This window comes from Zosterops lateralis (assembly GCF_965231275.1).
Source record: "Zosterops lateralis genome assembly, chromosome: 3".
Lineage (NCBI taxonomy): Eukaryota > Metazoa > Chordata > Aves > Passeriformes > Zosteropidae > Zosterops > Zosterops lateralis.
Window position 1 is genome coordinate 51,364,031 of NC_139764.1, and position 25,650 is coordinate 51,389,680.

The 25,650-nt window shown below is 35.1% G+C and overlaps 1 protein-coding gene across 2 annotated transcripts in view; it reads left to right on the forward strand.

The window, feature by feature from the left end:
* VTA1 (vesicle trafficking 1) overlaps positions 1 to 25,650 on the forward strand; it is a 38,110-nt gene that overhangs the window by 5,761 nt on the left and 6,699 nt on the right. Inside the window, exons 2-7 of one of the 2 annotated variants that reach the window (XM_083856079.1) lie at positions 8,087 to 8,181; positions 11,215 to 11,342; positions 11,985 to 12,060; positions 15,445 to 15,556; positions 22,117 to 22,293; positions 24,125 to 24,205. In XM_083856079.1, the coding sequence (XP_083712205.1) occupies positions 8,087 to 8,181; positions 11,215 to 11,342; positions 11,985 to 12,060; positions 15,445 to 15,556; positions 22,117 to 22,293; positions 24,125 to 24,205 (669 nt within the window). The remainder of the gene's footprint in view (positions 1 to 8,086; positions 8,182 to 11,214; positions 11,343 to 11,984; positions 12,061 to 15,444; positions 15,557 to 22,116; positions 22,294 to 24,124; positions 24,206 to 25,650) is intronic. The other variant, XM_083856080.1, reaches the window with a different exon arrangement.

Consider the following 25,650-nt stretch of genomic DNA (forward strand, 5'->3'; position numbering starts at 1 on the left):
GTGTAATATTTTGGGCACTTGCTTTGATTGCATAGGTAATTTTTTAAAATAATCTTTTCTGACAGAGATAGGAATGAGAACATACAGAACAAGTGTACTTCAGAGATTGAAACCTTTTCTGAGTTACATGTATTTGTATAAAACTCCTGAATTTCACTTGTATGTTGCAAATATACTCAGATGCAATTTTTTTTCCACCATATACTTCACCATTTTTTGGTATATATTTATTCCACTTGAACCTCTGGAAGTAGAATTAACAACTCTTTTTTCCTGAGATTTGCTGCTGCTTTTGGGGTAGGGATGCATCAATATCAGCATTCTGGTTTGCAGAATCACAAAGCTGTTGAGGTTGGAGGGCTTTGTACATCACCTCGTGCAATGCCCTGCTCAGAGCCAAATCACTAGGGCAGGTTGGTCAGGACTGTGTGCAGGCAGTTTTTGAACATCCCCAAGGATGGTTCCTCCACGACTGCTGGAAGCAACCTATTCCAGTGTGTGATTACCCAGTAGAAGATTTTTCTTATGTTTAAATGGGATTTCTTGTATTTCATTTTGAGCCCGTTTCCTCTTGTCCTGTCACTGGAAGCCACTGAGTAGAGTCTGGCTTTGTCTTTGCTCTCCACTGCCCCCCTCCTCCGGTCAGGTATTTACACACAGTTATACCCTCTGATCCTTTGCTTTTCAAGACTTAATCTGAGCTCTCTGCCTCTCCTGGTGTGACAGATGTCCCTCGCCTTTCATCACCTTTGTGGCCCTTCCCATGTCTCATCGTGGGAGCCCCGGGCTGCAGGTGTGGCACAGCAGTGCTGAGCAGAAGGGAAAGATCACTTGCCTCAACCTGCTGGCAACACTTTTCCTGATTCAGCTGTGGATGCTGGTAGCCAGTAAGGTCAGGAGTACACTTTGGAAGCTCATCTCATCTAGAGTGCTTTGGTTCACCTCACAGAGTAGTTTAAAGACGTGAAAGAGGCTTCTTCCAGTTTAAACTAAATAAGAGAGTGTTTCAGATTTCTTCTCTAATCACTAAAAGCTGTTTTATCCTCTTGACTTGACCACAACTAATCCAGAGTAGCTGCCTTCTCTTTCTGCATCCTTCTCAATTACTGTAAATCCTATGCTGAATGTAGTTTTTCTGTTTTAATTGGAAATATTTTATTTTCTTTATTTAACTGTAGAGAGAAGCTTTTAAAAATACAGGTAGTTTAAATATTGTAGAAAAGCTTAGAAGCTTTTAGAAGTTGTACGTGTAACACTTATTCAAATTTTACAAGACCAAAATAAGTCTTTAAACCAGACCGAAGTGTGGTAGTGTAGAACACAATCATTTCCTGAGATTCATAGTAGGTATTACTATGTTATTTGTTTTGTCATCTAATCTTAATAGTTACCAGTCGTGTTTTTCATTGGAAATTTTGTTTTGCCTATTTAGCTTGTCTATGAGTTGCTATTACTATTATTACTACTATTATTATTATTATTAGCGAATTGTAAGGGGGCTTGCTGTAGCTTTCAGGAGTTCTAAGAGGCAATTGAGATCATTTTGACTTAATAAAATTTGTCTAGCATATAACATACTAAACTGTTATCCACTCATTTTCTTCAGTAAGATTTAGAATACTGTAAAAGAATCTGGGAGGACAAGAAGGTCATGATGCTATTCTCTCGAGTTTCTTAATTATATTTTTGTAGTCCTCGTTTCCCCCACTTTCACGTTATGGATTTTTTCTTACATATTTCCCTAAGTTAATTTTACTTGAAAATAGGTATTTGAAAGTAATTTGATTTCTCTGGAATGTTTTAGATTTTCAGTTGATGCTGCCAGCCCAGTGTCTTGTGTTTTGCTAGTTTCCTTTGGCATCATGAAATGAAGAGACAGTGTAAGGCCTTCCAAGTTTGTTTGTCAGTATGTTAAATCTATTTTTAAAAGTCATTGAATTCAAACAGCTTGGACTTAGCCATGTAGAAATATATTTATGACCTGTGTGCAGAAATTACATGATTGGAATATGACACGTTAATGTTGATGAGAACAAGAATAACGCATTTTCATATGAAAATGTTTCCAGTAGTTTTGGATTTGAGTAGAATCTAATTCAGTGTCTTTGTGCCCTTTGTTTCCCACATTTGTATTCCAGCTGTTGGCTTCCTGTACCAAGCATTTAACAAACGTTTTTCTGTCAGTGGTTTGACAAAGGGATGTAGAATATGAATGAGTAATAAATTACGGCCTGGTAAAGCTTTCATCCCTTAATCAGAATCAAAAAATTGCTAAAATTTATTGCAGTGTTATTTGTTACTATTTTATGTCAGTTTCTTACTATCAAATATCAAAAATAGTTCAGTTGCTAATAATTTATTTTCTGTGCTAGAGAGTTAAATACACACAGGGAAAAAGAAGTATAATCTTTTGATCCTGTTAGACCAAGAAAAAGAAAGTTGGATAGTAGGACAGAATTTAGAAGATAGAGAATCAACCTATTGTGCATGCTTGCTGGCTGGAACTTTTGTCCTCCAGTATTTTTTACTTGGCACAAAGTTAGTTTAAAATGGGAGTGAGGGGAGTTTCAGTTGTTATCCAAACATAAATCTGGAGTAACTTACAGTGTATGAGGAATGAATGTCTGGCACATACTAGCGACAAAATACTTGCTCTGAAATTGTACTGTGTATTAGCAAAGGAAAAATAACATGGTATTACGTGACATAAATAAAGGCAGAGAAGTTTCTGTAAAGCTCACTATATAATTCCAGCCAGCACACCCACACTTAGTGTTTACTGAACAAAGATTAAGGGCAGCAAATCAAGATGTATATTTTGTAGTTGTCTTGGCAAAATATTTTTGTGAGAATGATTACTTGCCAAGTCTTTATGAATTTGAAGATAAATGTCCTGTCTACAAACTGAGAGCAAACTCTCTGAGTTAATAATTGGCAAAACAGTTGTGTCTTTGTGTGTGAAATTATGAGTGACTTTAGCTCTACTTCTGATGTTATTTAATATTTAAACATTAGGGCTCTGTGGCCTCCTTTACCTCCTTAGTGCTTTACTTTCTGCACATACTATACTACTTTGTTGGCCACATAAAAGTCTTTTTTGCTACTTGGTTTGAATAAAGGGGAGCAAAAAATAGTTGTATCGATTATAAAACTCAGTGTATAAAACAAAAAGGAAGAATAATTTCATTCACCAGAATCTTAATCATATTAGATCTTAATTATAAATAGTGAAGAGAGATAAGAAGTACAAGTCACTTAATTCCAGGGTTGTCTGCATTTTTCATATACGTTTAGGCTTTAAAACTTGAAAATTTTTGCAGCTACAATTTATGGGTTTAGTTATCTTTTATATCAACATTTTCAGAAGCTTGGCTTTTCACAGAGGATTTTTTTTATCAGAAGTTCTTAAACAAATGCCTCCTGTAAGCTGAGTTCTTTAGTTTTAACAGCATGTCACTGGTCATTGGGGACATGCACTTTAAGCATTTTGTTCAATGTGTAGAGAAGTTCTGAAGAGAAAACCAAAATGATTTTGATGTAAAATGGCCTTTCAAGTGTGTTATTCTATAAGGTAAAACGATGCATTTGTAGTACATAACACTATGAGGGTTCCTTTTGTGGCGTCTGTACTGTTCAGGAGATTACATTCCACTTATTAGAAATTGAACCACTTCCATTAAAGCAAAAGTTTTGTGACTTACCAAGCATAGTAATAACACTGTCCATTGCTTCTGCAATATTACAGAAACCAGAACAGCTATATTTAATGGAATGTAAATTATTGTTTTCTTTTAGAAAAAGGGGAGAAGGGAGCAACTGAACTCATGTCACTGTCAACTTTCTTAGCAGAGATGTTGGATGGAGGTGGTAAACTTTTGACCTCTTGCTTATGAGTTATTTGCTACTGAGATTACAATTACATCATTACAAGATGAACAAAAACCTCCATATCAATATAAATATGATAGTTCTTCAACCATTATTTGCCAGTTAAAGTTTGACTCCTGATATTAACACAGGAAAGGTATTTTTTGCTCTTGCTGCTGAAAATTTAGTAATGAAGTGCATTTGCCCATTTGCTGCAAGTTAGGCAGGAAAAGGATATTAATAGATTTCCTTCACTAGGTGAAAACATATTTTGCAGTTCCAATCATGTGTCTTTACAATAAGTAATACTTGTATGATCAAGCACACGCAAAAGTTACGCCAGAGAACACCTTAACTGGCAAAGGCGGTAGTGTCAAAACCAACATAGTCTTACAGATAGCCTTCTTGTAAAGTACTTGTGACATTTTAAAAATTAGAGCAGAGAGGATAACAGAAGACACAGATGTGGAAGAACTTGCATTTGGAAATAATTTTTTTTTTCCTTAGGAATATGATATAATAATACTCAAAAATGGAAAAAGTATAACTAGTAGATGCTTTTTCCTGTTGACAGCAGTAAGACAAAGGATTGCTTACTGCTTTCCGATTCACTCATCGCTCTCATAATTTCAAAAGCAAAATTTTAAAGCATTCAAACATTATATTTATTTCAGTATTGTCTTTAAAGATAAATACCAAATTATTTCCTCCTCTTCATATTTTGTTTCTGTCCCTAGAAATCTTTAGTTCTTTCAGTTTTTCAGCAATTTCACCTTCTGTTTGCCTGGTGAGTTTAATGATAGAAGTTTTCAATCCCAAAGCCTTACTTTTGACTAGAGCAGCACTGAGTAAAGCTGTAAATGTACCTAAACATACTTAACAACCTTCCGTGTGTTACTGATAAGATTCAAACTGGTAGGGTGCACTTTTCTTCTGTTTCTTCAGTTCATCAATTGAAACTGATGTATGTGGAGATTTTGACTGGTAGTGTCTGGTTTGCATGTCCTGACCTGAAGGTTGCCTGATCTTTCATTGCAATCAGTTTATCAGTGTTTTATCAATAGTATCTCAGCCGAGACTACCTTTTGGCACTGAATGCTACTAGGTAGTGATGCTCTGTCAGTAGTAGTTTTCACGTACATTGTGCTTTTTTTTGGTCACCACTTACTTGAGAAAAAAGGAATAGCTTTTGCCTTTATCTGAACAACTGCTTAGTCAGAGGCCTGTCTCTGGACAGGTTAGTCCTTCTTCCAAACATATAAATGTAGGTTAAGAAGTGAGCGTGCAAAAATTCCAGACTTCGAAAGCTTTTAAAGATCACAGTAGACTCTCTTGTTAGGGTAACTTAAGTGTGCTTTGACCTTTTACTAGTTAATAAGATCTTTCAAGACATCTTAACAATTTCTGTAGGCAGTGATACAAATTGGGCCTTGATGGCTGCATGTGATAACTGTGCTGTGGTCAGTTGTGTGGTACAGAGATGTAATTTCTGTGACAGGTGGAACACATCTAATCTTATCTCAGGTGACATTAAAAGTCTGTCTCTAGGATGTCTCTGTTCCCAGTATCTTAGAGCTGCTGCTGCAAGAGCACCTTCACACTTTGGATAATAAATAGTACTTTGATTTTTAACAACCTAGGACCCTTGAGTACCTTGGTCCTAGAATCTTTTGTTAGGATGAAGTTCTTGGTGTGGAAGGTCACTCACAGTGTAAGGTTATACATGGATAAGAAAAACATTTTTCTTGTTTCTGTAACTATTGTTCTCTGACGTGATTTCTGTGTGGTCAACTGTTGTTCTGCATTTGTTCATTGGAGTTCCTGAAGGAGTCTTAAAGTCTTTTCAGCTTCTAAAATCCTAAGAGGGTAAAGGGCTGGTTTTTCAGGGCTTTATACAAAGCATACAGATGTCTCAGTCCTGTAAATATACCCTTTTGGATATTAGTGAAGAAAAAATTATCAGGCTTTCACGATTTAAATGGATGTATTTGCAGTAAGGATGAAAAACCCTACATACAGGTAACACAAGAGTAGCAGTTACGACGTAGAAGATCTTTTAATTTCTTAACTGATTAAGACTAAAGACATTTGCAAGATCCATTTATATGGAAACAGAGGGGTTTTTTATGTAAATGAGTTATGGACAAGATCTGAAGATGCATCCTTAAGCTAGTAAGGTAATTCTGTATTCTGTAATGAGCAAATGTATTTGAATTTGTCACCCTAATGCATATTAGTCTAAAATTAATTTATTTGCCTCTGAAAATATCTGATCTGGGCATCCATCAAAAAGAAATAACTAATCTAGATGGCTCATAGGATTAGCAACCTTATGTTAATTCTTAAGTTTTATATTGTTAAATTATACCATGAAGTGGGTTCAGGAGAACTTACAATCAAGTATGCACTTAAAAATCAATTTAATTGAAGATGGCAGATTTGCTCCTTGTCATGTGATGATGGTATTTTAATTGATGGTTGCTTTTAATATTCATTTTAGTGCCTTACGTGCAATTCTCTGTATCTTTCTGTGTTTGGATTTCTTTGAAATTGAATTTCAGCTTTACATGTGTAAATGTGTAAATATTAACATTGTAATGTTAATATTAACATATCAGCATCCTGAAGATAAATTAGGTGGGCTTAAGAGTACCTATCAGTAATTAGCTTAATAGTAATGTTGTCACTTGATGAAACCTACATAGCAATTCTTCCATTTGTCATGGTCAAGTATTGTAGTTGTTCTTAGTCTTTATTACTACTTTAGTTTCGTTCAGGACTTCCGCTTGGTTGTTCTTTACTGAAAACTTGAATATGAAGATGCTAGATCTTTTTTTTACATTGTAGTAGTAAAAATAGAGAGGCATTGGAGAGCAGAAGTCGTTTTTGGTGGTTTTTTTTTTTTCAGGGAGAATATCTTTAAATGGTTGGGCAACCCAACAGCTTTAACATTGAAAAATAAGTGAGCTTTGCAGACCCAAATAAGGAATGTATGCTTAGTCTGGTTTGAACACTCAGTTGTATATGAAATAGGAAGTACTATTTCAAAAATCCAGAAAAAATAGTTAAATTATGGTGCTCAGCAGCAGAATCTAAGTAAGTTTTGTAGAAAGGTATCTAATTTTTTTAGATAAATTGCTAATAGATGGAAGAGGCAGTGTATAATATTTTCTTCTGCAGCAAGCATCAGGATAAGTGCAATGTGATTACAGTTGTGTCATATTCATGTTTACTGAGGTAATTTGAAGAGAAAAGATTCTCTCTAGTGTTTGAAAAGAGGAACGAGATGCTACAGCTGTGAAACAAGTTAGGATTCCTGCAGAACTCTGTGTCCTGCAAGAAGAAGGACATGGGTATTCCATAATAACTACCGCATATAATATTTGGTGGAGTTACAGCTTTTGATTCTTAAACTCTGCATTTGAATGTGTTTTGTAGGGTTCCCTTGAGAGTTAGAAGAATGGGTTTTTTGTGGAAAATGTTCTGCATTTGATTACTCTATGTTTCTGGCTATTTTCCCTTCTCAGTGTGTATTAATCCTAGTAAATAATACTTGCTTGGCTTTGCCCACAGTTTCATGAAGCCTGTAAAGTTCTGCCATGTGCAAATCTAAAACTCACTGACTTTTGGTAGTAAAAAGATAATTTTAAATCCAAAGATGTTAATCATTCATTTTCAAGATCTTATTAAAAACTGGCAACTCCACTTGCAGAGGAAGTTTGATAAAGTCTGTCTTGTCTAATTTAAAGATCAGGTTTGTGTGAGTTGAGTGTTTTGATGCTATGTATACATGTATGTGGAGGTGGTAGGTGCTTAATGCCATTTGTTCAAGTGTTTTAAGGCTTATTGGCTCCTGCTACATGAAGTTCCATTTATATCCATACCCTCTCTCAAATCAATTTGAAGTTCCTGTTTGGGTGAGTTGCAAGTGAGGGCGGTGATAGGTTATGAAAGCACTTGATATTGCACAGTAGTGATACAAACATCAGTTCAAAATGAGTAGGAATAGTCATTGGGGAAAAATAAAACATAAATCTCCCAAAAATATCTTCTAGTGTCTGCAAGGCCAAACCCGGCATTTCGCTGTCACTGCTCACTAGTCCATGGTTAAATCATGAGTTTTGTCCTTCAGGTGTGTTGGGGTCATTGCTTTGTTTGCTTATGGGTTTTGCCTCATAATCACTTCCAATATTTTCTGTGTCTTTTGTATCCTTTCAAGGTCGTTTGTATGCAATGCAGACAGGGATGAAGATTGATAGTAAAACTCCAGAATGCCGTAAATTTTTATCCAAACTTATGGATCAATTGGAAGCTGTAAGTAGAATTTATTGCTTTCCTCAAAAATGATCATGATACTAATTTAATTTTTGTTTAAATTTATGGAAATACTGTCTTTTCTCTGCAGTTCTTCTGCATGCAAACATACTGCTTGAACTTCAGTTGTATGTAAAAAATTGCAGAAGTACTGGAAGGAGATAAAGCTGTATATGTGTGTGCATGCACAAATATAATTGAAATTTTGCCATAAGATTTTGTGTAGACAGCATAAATTACAGTGCTTCATTTATGTATGTTCTCATGACAAATCAGAATTCATTGTGAACTTAATGCAGGTGTTCCAGAAGACTTTTTTGATTGATTGGCCTTAGATTCCTTGAAGTCTGTACAGACTTGATTTTATTTTATTATTTTCACTGCTGTAGGACTTAATAGCCTAGTTCTTGGATGCTTTTGAAATCTCTAACCTAAACTGTTGTATCCAGGGAGTTTTTAAAAATATTCTTTAAAAGATAAAGATACTTCTGATTGTATCCTGTGTTCGAGATTGGAGATTTTATAAATTCTTGTAAACACAGTCTAATATTTGTGAATAAGGGATAGCTATGTTCTTCTGAATGGACCTGATACTATTATAAAGACTTAAATAGAAGAGTTAAAGGAAGGTAAAGTTGTGGTACAGATTGTCAGTTTAAGTTCCAGGAGCTGCTGGTGTTCCTACCCAAACTATAGTTTTCAGTATTCTCAAAGGACGAAGGTTGTTGATTTTAAGGTCTAAGTGCTCATTTGGAACCAGAAAGTAATGCTGAAAAATGAAGCAGCAGTTCTTTTTTTGTTCAGTATTGATGGTTCCATCCAAAGTCTATCAGTGCCTGAAGAGTTTGTGTGAAGCTGATACAACAGCCTTCAGTTATGGAAAGATGGATTGCTCACCCACGGAAGTGTTCAAGGCCAGGTTGGATGGGTTGTGAGCAACCTCTTCTAGTGAATGGCATCCCTGCTCACAGCAGGGGAGTTGGAACTAAATGACCCTTAAGATCCTTTCCAATCCAAACCATTCTGTGATTCTTCAGGAAAAAAATGAAACATGAACCATTTGTCTTTTTTTTTTTCATAACTTGTGCTTCTTGGTTTTTTTTATCAGTGATTTTTTGCAATGGAAAATTCAGTGTACAGTGATTTCTTGATGTGTTATTTCATTGGATTTTGACATCTTTAATAGGACTGGGTTTTGTGTTCAAAGGGAGAGAGATGACAGGAGAGGTGAGATTAAAACTCAAAAGGATTTTGCTCTTCATTTCCTAAGAATTTTTGGAATTTGCTGGATTGCTTGGGGTACTGCAGCAGTTAATCTGCAGTGTTTAGTTTCCCCTTCTGTTTCAAAATTCGAAAGCACAAAAAAGCAGGAAAAATCCATAGTTTCACCTTTTGGTTACTGGTAAGATTGTCTGTGTGACAACTGATGCACAGGTATTGAAGATTCCTCTATGTATCCGGGTAGTGGAAGGATGGAGAGAGCACTCCTAATCGAGTCTAATAGGGAGTTTTGGGGTTAGGAAGTTTAGGTTTATGGAAAAGTTGACCCCTGCTGTAATTTGGGAGCTGCTGTTTCCAGTCTGCCATAACCACCAGGGGGCGCAGAGCAGTGCGGTTTAAGTTTTTTATAAGATTAAACCTAAATGCCTTGAGTTTTAGGCTGAAATTTTGTATCAAGTTTTGAAACACCAGTACTGTTGTATTGAATCACAGATTGTGTGAAGATTAATTTCAACAGTAAACAATTTGGTTAACTTTAATACTTTTAGAAGTGTGTTTAACAGTGTCTTTTGCGTGTTTGAAATAATTGAGCATCAGATCAAGTATCATAGTCAGTTCTTTTCTGAGTGTGAGGTATAGGCTAGAGAAATATATTTGTATATAAACAGTTTTATTCCTGAGTTAGCTTCAGTGTTTGAGTGTTTCATTTGAACACACAAATTTTGGTATTTTCACAAGAAAATTGCACTTTGTGGAACAAATACTTTTTGAAAACCACATAGAGTTGTTTGATTAAAGCCTTTAAATTTAAAATTCTATTTGGAAAGCTTATGTTTAACTACTGAAATCAAGTAACTTTTCTGGCAACATTCTGTGTCTTAGAAAGTTGGCAGCAATCTAAAAAATATGGAAATGCTGCCTGCATGATTAAATTTTCTTCGCACGCACGGTGAAAAATAACTGCCTTTCAGAGATTGTTTTTAAATCTTTTGGCAAAATAAAGACTGCAGGTTAGTATCATGCAGTGTTCCTGTTTTTGTTCTCTAAGGATAACCTGAGATTTCCTTATGTGCAAACAGTAAGCCTATTCAGAAGCTGTAAATCCACCTGTTGTAACTGTTAGAGGGTTGTTTGCTTTACTGATTTTTATTAGGAAACCTGAGGATTCTTGTACTCTAACATCTTTGAAAAGAGTTCTTTGAATTGAAATACACTGCTTACACTGAAAATTCCAGTAAATCCATAAGTCACTAGACCAGTCGAGGTAGGGCTCAGATACTTTGAAAGGTGTAATGAACTGCAGTGAAATAACCTTACAAGAGGGAAGATACATGATCACTCTGATGTACAGCACCTTTATAAAGCATGCATTACTTTACCAGTTGAACTGTGTTGAATTCTGACACAGGCTTCAGTGCCAGGTCTTTCAGACACTAAGGGGAAAAATATCTGTTTCTATTCCTTCACAGCATTGTAGTTGTGTTTATTTTTAACTTTGGGGGAGAGGATGTTGGGGTGTTGCTGGTTTTTATAAGCCACCAGCTGTTAAAATGTATAAACCATCAAATGCTTATAATGCTGAAAGCATTTTGTGACCAAAGATTCAGAGCTACTTATTTGTAATATTTCTCTCTCCAAAAGAATGTGTGTTTAGCATTTGTTATGTTAGAAGCTGTAGATTTGTAAACAAAGCATAAGTTGTTTCTTTTTCAATTGTAATTGACTTTTGTTTAAATCAGCAGGTTCTTTTTGTGTTTGCAGAATTTCTAAGGTCTAATAAAGTAATTAATGTATTTTTCCAATATTTTTCAGATGAAAAAGCAATTTGGTGATAATGAAGCAATTACTCAGGAAATTGTTGGTTCTGCTCATGTGGAGAATTATGCCTTGAAAATGTTTTTGTATGCAGACAATGAAGACAGAGCCGGGCAATTTCATAAGTAGGTGAAAATCTTTGTTTTTCTTATCTGAAGATACTGGCCAGGGAATGTGAATGTCCAAACTCTCTTTAATTTGACTGGAAACAAGAATCGGGCTTTAATACATTCTTTTCTCTTCTGGAAAACTTTATTTGTTACTACTTTTAGGTCTCTAGCTTCGGACATTAACTGGTTTTCTCCTCCTAATATTCCTTAGGGAATTGCTTACCTGCTGCAAGCACAGGCTAATACTGTGCTTTATTTTATCAAGCATGTTATAGTTTCTATTGACCAGTGATAGTGAAATAGTTGTGATGATCCCTTATGTGGTTGTGTTTACAGCAATTACTACTGCATGTTCATGTATTTTTCTAAGCTAAGACAGGATTTCTGATGTCCTACACAAAACATTCCAAACTAGAAACTAAGTGGAGAACATGTAAGTTTTAAAAAACACTGAACATTTCCTGCATAGTAGTTAGGAGACTAATCAGTATTGCTGGATTTAAATGTTGTGAAGCAGCTTCTGTAACATCAGATTAAGAGGGGAAAAAAAAGGGATGTTTGGCTTGAAATAAGCCAGTATGGTCTAAGATTACAGCTCCTAAAATGTGATTCTGAGACTGACATTACCAAGTTAGCAAAATGCTTTCTTTTTTGCAGAAACATGATAAAGTCCTTTTATACTGCCAGTCTCCTGATAGATGTTCTAACAGTGTTTGGGGAGCTCACTGAAGAGGTAAGTGTCAGGCATATGAGTGTATTATCTGATTGCTTTTCCAAGCACAGATGTTGCTTTTATAAGCCGTGAATATGAATTTCAAAGAACATAGTTTCTAATAGTGTAGCAAAATACTTGTTAGTAAGCCATAAAGAACCATGCTAAGTATTTCAAATAAATCGTAGGTGAAATACTAGACATATGTTAGAAGATGCTTCATGACAAGTATCAGTTAGAAATTCAAAGTTCGATTTTTACTGTGGGACACATAGCATTCCATTGAGCAAGTGGGAATGCTTATAGGGGAAAAATGATACAAAGTTCCTAGCTTTGTACAGCTTCACTTTTTTCCATGTCCTCCTTGAAATTCACAGGCTTGACATCCTGTATGTAAATCCCCAATCCGGTAAGTGTGCCTAAAGCACAGTTGTACTTGCTCAGTTTAAAATGCAGTTGTTATGGCTACTTTCATTTGTAAATACTGGAAAGAAGCTAAAAGCATGGTCTTGATAGTGGTGCACTTCTTCAATACTACAGGATATAAGTGTAGTTACCAAAGATAGGTCTTACCCAAAAGAAATGCTTGGTGAAGAGATCTTCTAAGATTCTCCATCTTCCATAGCCTGAGACTCTACCAATCCAAAATGTTCATCTTGAGAGGCACAAGTAAGTTTGTTCTTTGATGTGTTCTCTTAAAATTGTCTGCTCTGCACACTGACATCCTTTACTAGACCCAGTAATAATATTTCCCAGAGCCAGAAAGTGAATGCCCATTTGCGCATTGAATTGGACTGAAAAAAACAATCTTAGTCTGTAGGAATCCACTGCACAGGATAGTGCACTGATCAGTTGAGTCCTCAGAGTACCTGAAGCAATTCTGCTTTGAAGATGAAGAAATTGTTACAAATGTCATTACAGAATGCTAGCAGTGGTACATTTTCTACTATGTGTTGGGTTTTTTTATTGTTGATGCTGAAAGGACAGAAATGCTTTGTAATTGGAAAGAAGCAGAATTCTCTCATTTTGTTTAATTGGTGAACATTGATAGGAAAAGAGAGTGTACAAGAAACACAGAAAATATTTGCTCTTCTGTATAGCATCATTACATTTCAGCAGTTTCCTTATCCATTCTTGTGTAAAGGGATGATGGGAGAAGTATGACTTGACTGTCTTAGACTTTTGCAGACGTTTTTGTCAGCCTGAAATACACTCAGCCTGACACCTGGTTATAGAGTATGACGTCTATATTCAGACCACCTGCCTATTTTGTCAACAGATAATTGAAATTGCTGCCATATGTATGGACTATCAACTAATAAAAGGCTTTTAAATCAACAGCAGAGGGCATAGAAAGCAGATATTTGACACCTAGAATCAGAAAATGGGTGTTGAGCATAATATGTATGTTTTTAAATGGCAAGTGATTGGTTATTGGGTAGTATGAATGGATTGTGTCACAGATGAAGAGTGGTTGTTCTATATCTCCATATTAGAACTAGGCAAAAGGATTTTCTGGAAGATGTGTTTTACATGACACAATTTAGATCAGAGCAGTAGGAAGCTCTGCAATGGCAGTGTTCTTTTCATTTACCTCAGTAGTAACATTCATTCAATAGGGCAGCCTTCTGAAAAGGGACAGCACTGTGTGTTAAAAACAAACCAAAACCAACAGCTTTTCACTGCTCGGTTCTGGAATGATAAGCTTTGCAGTCACGATGCAGGACAGACATCAAACACTTTGTTCCCTCCTCTTTCCATCCAGCATGTTGGGTATGGGGTTGGGGGTGCTTGGCCCCTCCCTAAATATGGTCTCCCAGGGGCCTCACCAGGTGGCTGAGGGCCTCAGCTGTGTCCTGAGGTGGGTGTGCTGGAGCTGGTTTTATCCAGCGTGGGGCAGCCCTGGCCTCTCCTCACAGACACCACTCCTGCCACGCTGAGGTGCCAGCACTGGGAGTGGACATGTGATACAACAGCATCTTCACACTTTGTCAGTCAATAATGACCATATTAGAATAGAGGGGAGATGTACAGGCTCTTAAATATTGCATAATAATCTTCCCTAAAAGCAGCATACTCCAGGAATGTGTTTTCTGCATTTTGTGGCTTCTAAAGTGTTTGTTAAAATGAAGGAATTTAATCTGTAACGCTGACTGACCAGAAATGATTATTAAAACAAAGTTTAACCAAAGGCCATGTTTTCCAATTGCGTTTTCCTTTTCAAGGTAGAGTGAATGCAGTTGAATAAATATGTCATCACAATAGGCTTTTTTTTCTGGAGAACATCTTATTTTCAAAAATGAAGACCAGATCTTTCTCCTGGATTGCATGAGCATCCTGGTTAATACAATGTATTAAGTATGAGCAAGGGAACTTGCTGGAGATACCTTTTGTATTGTGTCTCTCTACCCTGTTCTAGATGACAGTGCAGTAGGCTTTGTGAAGTACAGAATTGAATTTCAGTTTATGAATTTCTTAGAAATTTTGAATTTAATTTCCAAATATTTTTTTAAATAAAAATTAATTTTTAAAATTTTGATGTTGCTGTGAATGATGCTATCCTAACCTGCATTGTTTATTGGGGAAAATTATTCCACTCATCCTTCCACATTTCTCATCTGTTTATATTCAGCCTTGTTCCTTGATTTATATTACCTCATAACTGTCAGAACTGGTAGTTTCCCATACAACTTTTGACAAAGTAGTTGATTTGCATAATCAGTTTAATATTTCTTGCGTCAGTTGACAACTCCTCCTGGATTAAAAACACTATTGTAACAGTCCTAGGAGATACAAAGTAGCCAATCTTCCTTTCATGTTTTGACATGTTAGAAATTGTACCTAGGAGCAGTAACGTGTATTTTAAAAAACAAAATGAAAAATCTTAATGTCATAGAATATTACAAACAAATCACATTCATCTGCAGTTACATCAGCCTTTCTCTATTCATGCTTTTAAACAAAATTTTAAATTTTAAAATAATATAATTAAAAGTATTTCATATTTCTGATCAGCAGCAGTAGCATTTTTAGTTTCAAGTATTTAAAACTAAAGTAAATAGTCATCTAAGTTTATGGAGATAGGAAGCTTTCTTCATTATTTCATGTCAATAGTTGCTACTCAGTACTATACCTTTCATACCAGATGTTCTTGGTATAATTTATTTCCTTCTCCAGATATGCTGCAGTAATTGAAGATCTCTACATTTTCCTTTCATGCTGAGATCTTATTAGAGCTGTTATTTTATTTTTTTTTTAATTCACTTATTAATTTTACACATGTTTATGTTTAAAAGGGTGTCAAATGACAGCAGAGAAAGTGGAAATGATGTTTATATTTCTGTTTTGAGTGTATCAATTCGCAGAAGTGAGTGGTTAAAATGGCTGGCCTTTTCCCTCCCCCAGAATGCCCAGCACAGGAAGTACGCCAGGTGGAAGGCAGCGTACATTCATAATTGCTTAAAGAATGGAGAGACTCCTCAGCCTGGCCCCATTGGAATGGAAGGAGAGAGTTTTGGTACGTGTTTCCTTTTCTTTTTAAGAGATCAGAAGGCTGCGCCAAGGTGAAACTGTGGTATGCGCAGTTCTTCAGAGAGCACCCGTCAGGAAGCACAGCTTCCCTGCTTGATGTTCCATTCACAATGGGCTGCCTTCTTTTCAGCTTCTCCTGCTGTTATTTTTATTGCACCTTACTGTGTGATTGACTTATTTAATAAAATACTCTTTTCTTTGTAGTGGAGATTATTATTTTGAATACAGCTACTCTCTAAGGAGGTATTGTCAGCTTTGGGTCAGAACCATACATTTCTTTAACAGTATGTTAAAGTACATTTCTTTTACATTTACCAATTTATCCTCTCTCAGAAGTTATGTAGGAGTTAAAAATCGACTGGTTGCAAGTGAATTCAACTTCAAAGCAAAGACCTGTTGTGAGACAGCTTCTTTCTCCCTATGTAATAACGTCAGTTTCAAAACAGGTTATGGCGTACTCTTATTGAGTTGGATTTTCTGTCTCATTCTGGCTCATCCTCCTTTAGCTTGTGTTTTCAGTTGCTTCCCTCTGGCTACCTGAGCTCTCTGTACAGGATTCCTTGAGGTTCCCACGTTATCTAACAGTTAAGGAAGTGATTTCCAAGGATATCTACTGAACCAAACTGAATATGTATCAGTACAAGTTGTTTTGCTTTAGATAGTGCTCAGTTTCATTAGTTTTGGTAGCAAAGACCAGGTTTTTTGCTTTTCTCCTCAATGCAGATTGAATACAAATTTCAAAGGTTGATCTCTTATGAAATAGAATGTCATTGGAATGGATATTTTCAGTATGCAGATTAAAACAGACTAATTCTGCACAATGACAACTTGTCTGTCTTTCTTCACATACCTAATGGGACAGCTGAGACCATCAAATAATTTGAGCTGGCATGTGAGACTTTGTTGCTTGTCAGTTAAATTGATGCTAATTTATCTCTTAAGCTCAGATTTAGTGATACAGATTTCTCCAAATGAGAATAATAAGCAAATCTACAGTGCAAAGGGGAAAGATCTAGCTTGTAAAGTGTGGCTTGTATCTAACCTGTAGAGCCACCTTATAGGGGTGGCTAAATAAAGTTTTGTGAAAATACGTATTGATATAGATGACCAGTGTATTTATACTTGTGCACACATGGGAAATACAGATGTATATACACATAAAAGTAATTATTTGTTTGTTTGCATTCATTTGTGTTTGGGGTCTATACCTGAGTCTTGGATTTTGAAGTCTGAACTTGTAATTTACTTCTAATAAGTTACAAGCAGGCTTGTAATTTTCTACTCATTACTTTTGTTTTAAACATGTCAAAACAGAAAACTGGTTTCTCTTCTGGTTCTCAGTCTTTTCATCATGCAGTCTCACATTTTGATGCATCCCCACATTGTAATTTATTTGTCCTGGACAGTGTTACATTAAAAAAAAAAAAAGGGTATTATCTTTTTTTTTTTTTTTCCCTAAGGAGAATGTGTACTTTTTTTAAGGAGATGTAAATATCTATTTTAGTTTATTATTAACTTTATAGTGTCTGAAAGCCTGGGTGCCAAATATAATTTATTTGCAGTTTCCTTGCTAAAATACTGTTTATATATTAGTACTCCAGGAACACTGCAACATAAGTAAATTCAAATATTTGTGAACAAATACTGAAGATGATAGTTTTATTTCCAAGCTACTTGTTTATTCTTGTTATTATGTTTTCCTAACCTAAAGGCACCCTACAGACTTAAACACTGGAATGGGTGTCTTAACCACTGAAATGTGGTCCAGTCTAGGCACAGCTGTATTTGAAGTGAAGCATTAGCAAACTAATTTCTTCTTCAACATGCAGTCTTTTCCAAGGCAGTTTTCTTAGCTGTCCATACAGCTGTAGCAAGAGATAGTTATGATGCAACTCCAGGTGCAAGCATCACCTCATCTTTGTCAAATTACACCAGATTGATGATTTAATGGAGAATGCAACATGTGAGAGAAAAATCTTTTGTTATATGGAATGTAATGAGTAGCTCAGTTAAATATTTTCAGCTTTAAATGAGTGCTCTTTTAGTGGTCTGGCTCATAGTGTGTTAAAGCTGATCTGAGTATGTGGAGCACGCCTGAGTATGTGAATTTTAAACAACTACAAAAATAAGTAAACATTACAAAGCATTTGCTAAAAATCCATGTGTGCAACTTGTAGATGCTAATTATTTCTCAAAAGCAACAAATAGGCTCTTCCTTCATTTTATTAATGTGCAGAGGTAACTAGCTTGCTCAAGGTTACAAAAGAAACTGTTGTAGGAAGGAAGGCAGAATTCAGGCTTTCCTCAAATCCTTGGTATTTGTTGCAGTTTATTATGGGTGGTAATGGGAATTAGTGAAGACTTGCTTTCATTACCAGGTTATGTCTACATGCAGCTTAAAAGGGACACAAATGCTGAGTGAATCAAAATTTTAACATCCTTTTTGATAGGGAGCCTGCAAGATCTATAGCTTGGCAATATGTTTTTGTTTGGTTTGTTGTTGAATTGCATTTCATGTAGAAAGATTATTCCTTGCACCCCTAATTTTCTGAGAAATTAAATTTAAAATATATGTTGATGTTTATTTTTTACAGTTAGCTCCATAGTGTAGGTGCCCATGATGTTTCACATAATCAAGACAAAACTTTTATGCAAAATAATTTTTATGAGAAGAATCAGTACAAAAGAGTTTCAGTTCCTCTTTGTGCATCGTAAGAAGAAAAGCAGTATTGTTAGAATGTGACTGGACCTTCCCCATTCCTTTCTGCTTGCTCATTTTCTTCCTCCCCTAGCATGTGGAAAAAGTCTGTTTAAACAGAGTGAAACTAGGTCTCTGTAGCTTGACGAATTACCATTTTTTTCCAAAGTGTTATTTTTTTTGTGATTCTTGAAAACCATACTGTAACTCTTGGAGATGTTTTCAAAGTAACATAGGCATGCTTTATGCAGTTCTGCTGTTGGATTTATGGATGCTTTTGTCAGGATGCCACCATGGAAACCTTAAAATGACATGCGTAATTTATTAATGCAGTTGGGATACAAGTCCTAGAGTACACATAAAGGTTACTTACCATTAGCTCTAGGTCATCCAACAAGATTTTACACTAATGGAAAAATAATTGGAATCTGAAAAAGTTTCTAAATAGCTATACTATAGCCATAGTAAATACATTAAATGTAATCGTCTTCATTGCAACATATAATATGTAGGCTATGTTTCTATTACAGAATTCCAGAAAACCTTAATAGTTCCAACTAGTGAAAAGAACAATGTGGGAAAAGTTGATGGCTTTTTGAGTTCATTTCTCAATGTCGCAGAAAAAAATACGTTTGCTTGTTTTTTAGAAGCAGTGCTCAAATAGAACCTTACATTGTGAATCTTTTAGCAACATATCAAGCAAAAGAGAAACAACACAGCAGAATTAGAGAAAGAAAAAGAAATCAAATTGATAGATTATAGTTCTCTGAACTCATTAAAAATAGGAGTCCAGAGAACTGAAGAACTCTGGACTCAAATTTTTTGCTAATTTTATATTTAGTACACTGAGCTGCTGAAATTAAGTGATGACTGATGCGTGCTTACACTAGAAAAGGGAATGCCATTAAGCTTTGAGGATCCTCTGTTTATATAAAAGTATCTTTGGATGGTTGGTTATGGGGCTGGGGTGATTATTTCACAAAGTCTTGCCTTCAGTAAATAAATAATTTAATAAAACACAAACAGGTGGTCTGGGTATACTGTAGCTCTGCAGAAAATTTAAAGAGCATGTGAATTCATTATGCTGGGCTTCAAGCACAAAAGCTGATGAGGTTCCAAGACAAGAGTTGAAATGAAATGTAAAACAATTTCAGCTGGAGCCAAAATGAAATGTAAAATAATTGTGTCATTGTTTCACAGTCTAGTTTCAGCATCTTTAAGCAAATTGTAAGGAACTTTGAAATCTAGGTTATTACTTACTTTCTAATTTTTTAGCATTCTTTCCCATTCCCTGGAAAAGTTTGTTTTTGGTTTTTTTTCTTCAATTGTTATGGACACTCTAACCAGAGAATTTAAAACCTCTGTTGACTTAAATGTTCTTTTATAGCAGCCTGAAATCCTTTTTTCTGGCACTACTGTTAAAAACTATTCACAAATACTGAGAGTGGGTATCTTAAAATGTTTCTAATACTTTAGTCTTTGATAAAGAATATTTTAAATATTTGCTTTGCAGGAAGAATAGCTGCAATTCTTTTATGATATTTGGGCACTTTAAAGACCTAAGGAGAGTTAACTTAAACAAAACTACTTTTAAGTTTAATACAGTTTTAACAGTGGCTGATTGCACAATGAGCAAATCAAACAGTTGAGCTTAATCTTTTGATACATATACCTGATTAAGAAGTAGATTGCCCATTTGTGAATTTGCCTCTTGCAGGCACTGTTATTACAGGTGGTCAGCACTTCTAACACTTTTTGGTTGTTTTTGACATTGCCAGACTTTAACCCTTTGAGTTCATGTCTTCCATGGCCAGCGTTGCCCACAGCATTGCACTGTTACAGGAGTGAGTAGAGATCCTGAACTGTGCAGTGAGGAAGTTGGAAACTGGGAATGGCTTGGAGAGAAAATGAGAGCAGTGCAAGAGGGACACAAGTATGTGGCAAAGGGCTGCAGATACAGGATATGTAATCCTAGTGCAGGGAAAGAAATCAGAATGTGCCTCGAGAACCGGATTGGGGCAACAGGAACCTGCAAGGGGCAGAATAAAGGAATAAATGCATTAACAGGTTAAATATGGGCATGAATTTACAGGTAATATCTCATAGCTGAGGTACTAAGCATGGTGGAAGCATGTTTTCTTTCACTGCCTCATTCTCCAAAGTCACTTAGTAATTTTTACAACAGTTTTCCCAAAATCCTGACTTCAAGCAGACGCCCAGCTTAGAAAATCCAACTTTATGGCTACAGTTTGACCAAGCCATAAATAATTGGTAACAGTGTTCCAAGAAATAGTAGGCAGCCTCACCTTCAGACAGCATGATTAGTGTTGTATGTAACTATTTCATTTATTTTATGTATAGTAAACCTCTGGTTTTTTTAAGATTTTTTTCTGAAACTGTTTTATGATTTTTTTTCAGTTAACACCAAAACCAGTGAAAAATACCGCATTCAAACAATGGTTTCTTATCATTACATTATTATTTAAAAGATGGCAACATTTACTCTTGAATCTCACCTTCTTTTTGGCAGTTTTCAGACATTTAAATTTATTTCCATGCATGTTTGCCACTCAGCATTGCAGTATGAGTTACTAACAAAAAAATACAGCAAAAGAAAAATCTGGCACCATAAGATATTCTTTGTCTTCCAGAAACCTGTCAGGTGTTCATTTATATTTGTCAGAAATTGTACCATAAAACCAGGGTGTATTTATTAAAGTCTACTAAAAATGCTCTAATAACAGTACTTGATTTTACTCTGCTTTATAGCCCTTTTTTTTAGTAAATCATATGATAAATTAGAAGGAATTTAGGCATTTTTTGTAAAGGTAGCATTTAATTTTTTTATCTGGGAGGAAAAAGGACTTAGATGGGAAACAATGCTGATATTTATAATAGTAATATTTTTAATAGTAGACGATTTAATTATTAAGCAGTGGAAGTGTTTGCATAACACATAGTCTTGAGTAGTTGAAGATCAATGTGGATTTCTTAAAAAATACCTCTTTTGCTAGCTCTAAACACATACAAGTTTTGTCCTCACGTATTTTTTTCTTTTTGTTGTTCCCTTTCAAGCACTGGCTGTTAAATAAGCAATTCCCAAAACTGTGCTTATTCCATCTGACATTATTGATACAGGTGAATGCATATACAGTAAATGAAAATTGTTTTAAACTGAACTGAATTCAATTGAAAGAGAAGGAATCAACTATGTATTCTGAATTGACGGGATCCTTAGCCTTTAAAGCAATATTAAATAAAGTAGACCAGAACCTTAAGAACATGAGTAGATTGAAAAATATGTATATTCTTTTTACATGCTATGGGATATTTTGAGCCTCGTTATTCTTATAGCTCATTATGTATTCCAACTGTTCTAGAAGCAATTATGACTTGGCTAAGCTGCATTTAGTTTCTTGTTTGGTATTACTTTTCCAAAACTCCTCTTGGTTCCTATTTGTTTGTGGTTTGATTTGGAGTAAAAGAATTGGCACTGTCTAGCCTTTTATGAAGAGTTTGTAAGGCAAATACAGTTTTCCATATTCTCGTTCATGTATATATTAAAATGTGGATTACTGCCTATTTGTAATAACTTTTTCAACTTCACGTGAATGTAAAGGTATAACAAACTGTTCTAATGTGAGCTTATATTCAGACGAGTAAGGAAACAATTTTTCAAGTTGATTTTTCAGATCAACCCTGTGTGGTTTGGGTTGATGTTTTATGTCACTCTGTATGGTGGCAATTTTTTTAGCAATAAAGATTTGAAAGGAGGTTTTAAGGAAAGCCAAAGTTTTCAAGTGTTTATACATAATAGTTTCAGTAATTCCTATTTTGTGTCATTTTAGCAGATGGTGAAAGGGAAGAAGCAGGGTCATCTTCTGTCCCTAGTGGAACAACTCAGTCATCATCATCATCTACGTATGAAGCTAACAACACACCAACTAGTAATTACACTGGCATACATATACCACCAGGTGCCCATGCACCAGCCAACACTCCAGCTGAAGTACCTCATAACACAGGTATGTCACACCTGAGAAACCCATGCCTTTACTGGGAGATGAATTTTTGCCCAAATTCTAATGCATCACATATAAAGTAGAATAACACAGTATTTGTGGCAAAAGCATCTTCATAAGCTAAAATTGTAAAAATGCTGCTGGAAATATGGAGATATTTTTAATGTTTTCTTAAAATATGTAAATTATAGTTTGGAGCACTTTTACAGAAGACACATATGGACTAAGAAAGTGGCTATTCCTGCAGACAGAATTTATTTATCTTCTCTTAAATCAGTGAAATGGTGTTGTGTTGCAACATCTGCACCATAAAGCACAATTTGAATCTTGCCGTTTATAGATAGAATTGTACTACTTCATTTCATATGTAGCTTTCCCTGTGCAGACAGGCTGCTGTTCTTCATGTGGGAGCTTATCCAGCACAGCGTTGAAATTGTTACAACCCTATAGCAATCATGCCTGATGTACCATTGATACTGGTTTGGTTGGCTTGTCTTGTGCCCCTTTTCCCATGCAAGTGCTTTAGTGTGATTGACTTCAGACAATATTCCTAGTGGGAATTTTGTCCCTACGGCTAAACATATTGGCTCCTACATCCTTCATATTATTATGTGTAATTTTTGGACCAAAACCAAGTTCTTAAAAATTCCAAGTTCCTTCCCAGATGCTGTATTTATTTAAAAAAATAAAAAAAAAAGCATTAAATGATTGGTGAATTCAACTTTTGTACCTTATGGGACCTTTTTATAATAATCATAGAGTAGAATTATTAATTAATTAAGAATAAGACTAAAAAATTTAAATCTCTTTATTTCAATCTTGGTGATGATTTATTGTTCAGATACATTTTTATATTATCAAATGTATGAGATACTTTCGTCACACGGTCCCTCTTTTTCTTTTATATTCTTATTTAAAAAATGTTTCACCCTATGAAGGGTTCAGGATGTTCTTTTTTTCAGCTTTATCAAAGGGAAATCCTTCAGATAGGTGGGGGAGGAGTTTGGGTCTGGGAGGGAGAGTATGTTTGGTTTTTTTATCAGATGTGAAAAATATGGAGTACGTACTTTGTTGGAATACATGAATTCTGTGCATTAAATAGTTTAAACCATGCCAATCTTTCAATGGAGTGATGTAATTTAGAAAACTGATTATACCCTCTTCCTAGACAGCAGATGTTGTGGAAATAACTTTATGCTAGTCTGGGTATGTTCTGGACATATTGCAAAAATAGTTTTGGATCAAAGCACATGAGTGTACCTAAAATGGAAATGCAGGTACAAGAATGCTTCACAGCATAAAGTGCTGTTTATTCTTTTAGCACCATTATTTCCCTTTTAAACTTAGCTAGCTTTTTTATTCTCACTAATTGTGTTCAAAGGGATTGGGAGGGAGATAGTTTGCAAGTGTGAGGTGACTGGCACTGGGCTTTAAAATATAGTAATATAGGTTACCTCTGGTATTAGAATGTAGAATTTAAGTTTCATATATAAAAGTTTACTCACACTTTTCTTTAGCAGGTTTTCCTCAATACTTTAGGGTAACCAGTGTCTCTTGGACTATTATTTTCTTTTTTTTAATGCCTGAAATTAAATTTCTGTGAAATTCTGTATTGGTAAAATGGATGACAATCTGTACATTCTTCTATTTTATTTTATAAAACATTCATATTTGAAGTAAAAGCATTAAAATTATTTGTTATACCATTTCAGAATTAGTACACTATCAGCTGCTTAATTTGAAAACCATAAGGTGTATCTGTTCTGGTTTTTGTTTACTGTTAAAGCAAATAAATAAAAATACTCCAAGTCCATTTTTTTGCATCAATTTGCAGGAGTGACAAGTAACACCATTCAGCCCACTCCTCAGAATATTCCTCTAGTTGATCCTTCCCTTTACAGTGCTCAGTCTGCAGGTAAGCTTATGGCATTTGTATTGTTGTACATGGACATACTCTGTCCTCTGTGTTTCTCCTGCACTGAAAGCAGAAGTTTGAGAAATACCATCACTATTATCTGAATGCTATTTCAGAATTTTAAAGAGTGTTTGAAAACATCTCAGCATTGTGTTGCTAAGATTTTAGTAGTTTCTGAAAGCTGTTACAACATAGCATTGACTGTCTGACTGCTTTGAACCAGTGAGCCAACATTGCGAAAGGCTTTTTATTATATTGTTGCTTCTCAGATGAGGTTCTGATATACTTTGCAAACCTATATTCCTGATGGCCTTGCTAAATTGTCTTTTCTGTAATTAATTCACATTCCCTTTCCTTAAAATTTATTCTACAGTGTCAGCATGTAAATTACTAATCTCGTAAAATAATTCTTAAAACATTCAAGTTGTGTTTTTATGCAAAATAATAGTGTGTGCTTTGATGTTCAAATCACTGATAACCTATATCGTGTATTTTATGTCTGCTTGCACATTCCATGCTTTGAAGTGTACACGTAAGAGCTATCCTTAGGGAAACCATGGCCTGTTGAAGAGTAGTAACTAACAATGAATTTGGAATCATCCTAGATTCTAATTTGAACATTCATGTACATTTGGACAAAGAGTTAACTGTTTTCTAAGGATTTTTCTGTCCATGGAATAGAGAAAATAGCGTAAAAAATCCCCGTAAATTACATCTATTTGTAATAATCAGATTTTTGATGGCAATATAACATATAACATGAGTGAGGAGGAGGTCTAGAAGTCCTGGTACAAAATCGGTTCATATTCTCCCCTACAGTTAGTCCTCATCAGGGAGAGATGGTAGTATATATTAGTATACAATATTATACATAATTGCTATGTTAAGTTCTAGTACTAACCACAATAAAACATTGCCTGTTATGACTACAAAGTTTAGATAAGTATGTTCTTGTATTTTTAAACTTACAAATATTTAGTTACTTTATTATGTTGTTGAAGAGTGTCTGTGTTAAAATAAATTTATTGAAAAAGCATTTTTGCTTCAATCGAATGCTGTAGTAGGAATTCAACTTGGTTTTAGTCTGCTAGCATAAAGAATGTTTAAGGATATTTCCATTTTAATATATTAGAGAGCCATTTTTATAGAAGATGTCTTAAAAATGGCAAATTTTGCCATTGATAGAGACATATTAACTTTTAGTATTCTCTTGAAGAGCAAAAGGTACTATAGGTGCTATACTTTTTCTGGCATATTATTGTAATCACAGAATCCCAGGACGTCTGAGCTGGAAGGGACCCAGAAGGATTGAGTCCAGCTCAGAAGTGAATGGCCCAGACAGGGATCAAACCCACAACTGATTATTAGCTAAATTAGTAGCACCATGCTTTGGCCAGCTGAGCTGGCACTAATGTCTCATGTGGCAGTAACTCATTTTATTGGAA